This window comes from Columba livia, chromosome 1, assembly GCF_036013475.1.
Source record: "Columba livia isolate bColLiv1 breed racing homer chromosome 1, bColLiv1.pat.W.v2, whole genome shotgun sequence".
Classification (NCBI taxonomy): Eukaryota; Metazoa; Chordata; class Aves; order Columbiformes; family Columbidae; genus Columba; species Columba livia.
In genome coordinates this window covers 201950921-201956920 of record NC_088602.1, presented here as the reverse complement: position 1 = coordinate 201956920, position 6000 = coordinate 201950921, and the positions used below count along the sequence as shown (strand labels likewise).

The following is a 6000-nucleotide window of genomic DNA, read 5'->3' as shown; positions in this document are numbered from 1 at the left end:
TCTTGGGATTACACACCTCTTTTTAATCTGTAAGCATAGTCCAATAAAGAAAGAGAATTCCTGCCATGGCTCAATGTATCCTCATCAGAAGAAGGAGGCAGTGTTGTAACTTTTAAACCTGATTCTAAGTTATGGTTATGGCATTTCTTGGACCACCCCAGCTTTCAAATTTCTAAACACTTCATTTTACTTTATAGTTATAATGTTTAGAATTTGTTACCGGTGCTAGTAGCTGGAGATCTACTTATTTATATCCTGCCCCTGCGTTTACATTTCACTCTATCAGTTAAACTGGTTCACATAATATGTCAGAAGTATTTTGTGTTAGAGTGTTTAGATTTACAGGCTCAATGACTTTGTTAGAATTGCTCTGGATCTAAAGCGGCTGCAGCAAATCAAACTGTGGTTCACAGACTTTACATAGCAGTTCACAATTGATTTGTAGTGTTTTTAGTGGACTTCTTTACTGTACAAAAAGAATATGAATGTACACAACAACCTTTTTTTCCCCCTTTTGATTAAGGAAAACTGTCACTTTCTTCTTTAGGACAGTGTAACTATACAAATTCTACCCCAGCAATCAAATACAGGGTTTGTATTTGAATACCCAAATAGTCTTTACTTGCAGATTTCCAGGCATGATTTTTTACTTGTCTGTCAGCATTTACTTAACTGGAGATTCTATTACTGAAACAAATTGAGGTTTGACAGATATCTGTTGTATTTGCTTTATTAACAGAAAATAAGCAGTAAACCCACTTTGTTTACTCTTCAGAGACCCAGCATTGTACTACATGCAGGCTCCACAGCTCTGGGGCATCTGTGTTTGTACTCATCTGAGACTGAATCCTAATATTTGAACATCTTTGTTGCCATCCTTCTACTACTGTTTGAAATCCTTTAGGAAGAAGTCTTTCAAAACACCCCTTGAGGCAAGACCATATGCCTATTTAATTGAAAAGATGCTGAGGCAGAGAGCTGGGCTGCCTCGCCTGAGGCCACTGTTTCTCTTGACTTGAAATTGTGTGTACCTTTCCACTACTGGCTTTGCAACAAAACTCATTGTGTAAGGGTGGAGGTTGGTGTAAGGCTTACGATCCTTATGCGTCGATTTGAGAAAAAAATAAAGTGAGGATTCATGCTGAGAGAACATTCTCTTTTCTTACCAAAAAAAAAAAAAAAAAAAAAAAAAAGTCTCCACCATATAGTGATATGTGAATTTTCCCTTTCTCTTCTGTTCTGTCAGGTCTCCTTCCAGTGCAGGCATTTTTCCTCATGCTCAGCAGCCCTTCCCCGCTTTCCCACGCTGGCACCTCTTGCTGACAGCCAAAGCTTTAGCGTCGAGAGGCAGCTCCAGCTTCTGCTTCTGCGCCTTTGCTCCATGGCCCTTCCCTCAACAGGCAGGGAAAGGAGCCCGAGGCACCCGCACAGCCCACCCTGCTTGAGAATCAGATTTCAGACAAAAAAGCTTTGTCCTTGGGCACAAATATGAAAATCAGCTTGTTTGGGTATTTCTCACTCCATTGGAGCTTCAGCCCTGGGTCACATTGTGTTTGTAGGAGCCAAGGAGCTGAGTAATGGCTGGGGATGTGTGGGGTTAGAGCTGCGTGCGGGTGCATGTAAGTTCATGTTGGTGGGGAATTGTCCTTATTTGTATGTATGTCTTGTTTGAATAGACCTGCTGCACCTTGACACTAATCCCTAAGCATAAATACAAATTAAGGCCCATAGTTACCAGCAGTTTCCTTGTCCCTTCTACCTCCCCAGTTCCATTTCCCCAACTGGAAAATGAAACCAAAAGTTTAAACTAAGGTAATTGTTTTGAGCTTGTTGCACTGACTTTTTGGTATCACCTAGGGATACCATTTAGGCTATCTGAGAAATGGAAGTGTTCAAATTTTGCAGACTTATGTTGAAAGAAAGAGCATTTGAGAGTTCTATTAAATGAATGTTTGATGATTTGTGTTTGTTTTTGTTTGTTTGTTTGTTTTATGGAAATATTTCATTAAGAACTCACAGAATCACACCTGAAGACAAGTCAAAATTTTCAGTCTTCACTAACCTCAACAAGCACCAGGTCAGGCCCATTTACAGCATATTTTGATGGCCAAATGCAGCCCAGTTGTTTGCATCATTACTACAGAAAGGTGTCAATAATAATAATCCCAATGGATAAATAATAAACTCACCTGTGCTGAGGTCAGTGCTTATAGGCAGGGCCTACATTGCCTTCTCCACGGACAATGTCTCAAGTACACATGCTGAGCTGCTGCCAGACAGCCGGCACATCAGCATAAAATTCAGTGTAACCTGCAGTTGTGTGCAAGAAATTGAGCAAATAGCTGTGTGATTTAGCTCTTACTCCTGTGGTTTAACTGCTCTTGGCACAGTTTCCAGCTGATTTAAAGCAAACCCAGGTATGTGTACGTGACCCGCCGTTGGAGAACTAACAGGTAGACATGACCTCCTCCCCACTCCTGATTATACAGCCTCCAGGAGTCCTTGGGCATTCTCATGATTTATTTCTTTCTTTTCACTGAAGTTGTGTCTTTGTGGTTTTTTTTTTTTTTGGTTGGTTGGGTGGTTGATTTTTTGATTGTTTGCTTGGTTTTGTTTTATTTTGTTTTCTTTTTTTTTTTTTTTTCCATCCTGATAGTCCATATTTTTATTCTTCTTGAACAGGTTTGTCTTCTCCCATCCACGTATCCCACTATTATAATGATTAGAAGTTCACTGTATTATTGTACTGGGTTCTTTTCAGCTTGCTGGCATACAGAAATTTCTTATTAAATCTTTATCTACAGATATCATTATCTTTTGTTGGCTACCAAATTTGTTTAAGTGCATTATTGCCAAATGCATATATTACTGCATATATTACTTTCTTTGTGATTCTTTTTCTGTATAAAACAATGAGAAGAATAGAGACTTAACATGACTTTAATGTTCCATTATATTAAAAAAACTACAATTTTTAATTACCAAAATTCACCTCAGAAAATTCAAAATGATTCTATGCATGAGGTCTTAATTACAGGGAACTTTATTCCTTAATTAATGTATTCCAGACATAGATCTATGTCTAGCTTTTTTTTTTTTTTTTTTTAATTGTTCTTGCAATTGTTATATTTTTAAGTAACAAAAGATGTGAAAAAGGGATGCAGTTTTCTGGTGTTTGTTAGTTGCTGCTTGACACTTGTAAATCTGATGTTGTTTATAATGTTATCACAGTGGTTTGCTCAGTTTTTTTTTTTTAGAATCCTACAGACTTCTAGGCAGATAAGTAATTTTACTGACATGTATAGATGACCTAGGATTCCAGGCTTACATAAATTTAAAATGTAATGGAGAGAAACCACTATGTAAAAGCATATTTGGAAAAAAAAATCATGCTGTTTAATGACTCTAAGTGATAATGTACTTTAATAGCTAATTCAAGGGTTAATCCTCCTCTAAAACTGAGCTGCGAACAAAAGCTGAAATGACTTTTCGAAAGGGAGGGACGGGAGGAATTCTGACCCTTCTCCCGATGCTTTACAACGTGAAACCACGAAGCAATTGAGGAATCAGCGCACGGCACGTGGATTAAAATGCTTCCTAGGAGCAGCCAGCACTGCACACTACCTCAACCCTCCCTGAACTTTCTCAGTAAATACAGCAGCCTGACAGCCCGGCTTCCCCGCTGGGTGGATCCTGCAGCTCCAGGAGGGAATGGCACTTCTTGTTTTTAATTAGCAAAGGTGAAAGGTGAATTAAAACTAGCTGTTTGGCAAGTCAGAGCAAGGGGCTGAGTTCTGAAGAGCACCAAGGAGGAGGGTGCTTGCTTTTTTTTTTTTTTTTTTTCCCTCCCTCCTTCTCTGAATGAATTGCCTTGCAGGAGGGACTGAAAATACAGCTTCTTCCTGAATCCACTGGCAGAGTTACTAAAGAGAGCTCAAGACACAACACTGCAGAGTAACGCCTTGGAATGTCCTCGCACTTTATAAACAATTGTCCTAGGGAGGGAATATTTTTACATGACATTTGCACAGCTTGACAAATGGCTAGCTGGGGCTGTGTGCTTCTTTGATGAACGTTGAATTTCCCATAGAGACACCCCACAAACTGACCAAAGAGATTTAACTGCACTGGGGAAGTAGAAGTGGAACTTGGAGCCTTAAAAAAGCCCTCACCAAAACAACAAACAAACAGCAGCAGCACAGTGAAGAGTGCAAGAATTTTATCTTGGGCAGGATGGCATCAGCCCAGGACCTTTTAATCCTGGCACTATATGGCTTGTTACTAGAGCTACCGACTGGATGTCACGCAACAGATACGAGGCAGCCAAGGTTACGTCTGTCACATAAAGGTAGGTCAGTGTGTCAGGTTTATAAAGACTTTATGCTAATACAAGTTCATTGACTTCACTGAAAGTATTGCATTGGGGTTAAATTATGGTGTTTTGACAGAGTAACATACACCCATTCAGAAATCTTGTGAATTGTTTCCTTGTGCTAACCTTCATCCATAATTAAGCTGATTGAATTCAGGAAGATTAAGGCACTTACAGTCTTGTCTTTAGGCTACTGAAATATTCTTCTACCTAATAATGTGTTAGATTTGCTTGTCATTCTGCCTTAGATTCCATGCTCTAAGCAGGATGTCTGATCTCTAATAAGAGAAATTGAGAAGATGACCTGAAATTATTGCTGAATAAATATATTCTTATGCATCAAGTAACTCTTAAACAATTAAATGTCTGTTTCACTTTTAGAATTCTATCTATCTACAAATATAGCTAAGGCAAAAAGACTGAATTCCTGTGTAACCATATGATTCATTTTCTAAACTAGCAAGTGTCATCACACTATAATTAAAATGACTAACTGCCAATGTAAGTCTGCTTGCAGTTTAAATGAGTTACCCAAAGGGAAAAAAAAAATGTGTTTTTTTTTCCTGACATATATATGTAGAGTACTTGTAACTTTGTTTTGTTTGGTTTTAATTATTTAAGTTTCAGTTAACGTGAAGCCTGAACAATTCTTAACTCCTTTAGAGTATCTCCTTGTTCCGTTCTGGATTGTATGTGATTTAAACTCTTCCCTATGATTTAGTTTTAATCCTAGGTCTGCATATAGGTACCTGTGCACAACCATGCAATTTTAGTTATCTGCAGCAGTACATATATTTATAGATTATGTTCTTAGAAATAAATGACAGGCAGCTATTGCAGTAAGAGTGAAAAAAATGTAAGTGTGCAAGATAAACTGATGATTGGCCAATCAGCAATGTTTTGATATTACCTCTTATGCAAAGATGAAAAGAAAATGCCTTTTTGCTGACATAGTTGGGAATGAGCAAATGCTAATTTACTCAAGAACACTTCTGTGGTTATGAAAGTGATAACTAAGCTTCATCAGTGTGAAGTACATTAGAATACCTATTTTAAGTATGGCTAAGATTTAAGAATTATCATCAGCTACAGCTCCACATGTAGACAGCTTTAGTCTAAACAAGGTTTAATTGTGTTTTATATAACAAGCTGAATTACCAATTATAAAGAAAGGAGAAGCTGAATAGGATAATTGGTTTGAATGTCTTGCTAGGAAGCTATAAGAAACAGGGTTTGCTTTTATAGGGCAGTGAAACATGTTTTAAAGAGAGAATGATTTGTCATGGAAAGCTTTCTTGTGAATAAACAATTAACTGTTCCTAATGAAATAAATTAAATGATCCATTTTAATATATAAACCACTTCTTTTTTAGCCTATGGTTTCAGAGTACAGTAGGAATGAGTGACAAATGCTGATTATATAATCTTTTCCATATTTCTTATTTTTGAAAATGCGCATTTGAACATTGATGTATTTCTAGTTATAATTACCATTATTATTGATACTTGATTGCATGTGATGGGGTAAGGGCGATGAAAAAAGCACAGTAAATGAGACAAGCAAACCTACTGTTATGTTGGTTCAGGACTCTGGCTTAGCTGCCAGTTTTGGCAAGCTCCCCATTATG

The 6000-nt window shown here is 37.6% G+C and overlaps 1 protein-coding gene across 1 annotated transcript in view; it reads left to right on the top strand.

Moving 5' to 3' along the window:
- Nucleotides 1-3582: 3582 nt before the first annotated feature.
- The window catches only part of SEMA3E (semaphorin 3E), a 145726-nt gene continuing 143308 nt past the window's right edge, over nucleotides 3583-6000 (top strand). The window contains exon 1 of the mRNA XM_005512065.3: nucleotides 3583-4348. Within this exon, the coding sequence (XP_005512122.1) occupies nucleotides 4234-4348 (115 nt within the window). The 5' untranslated portion in view covers nucleotides 3583-4233. The remainder of the gene's footprint in view (nucleotides 4349-6000) is intronic.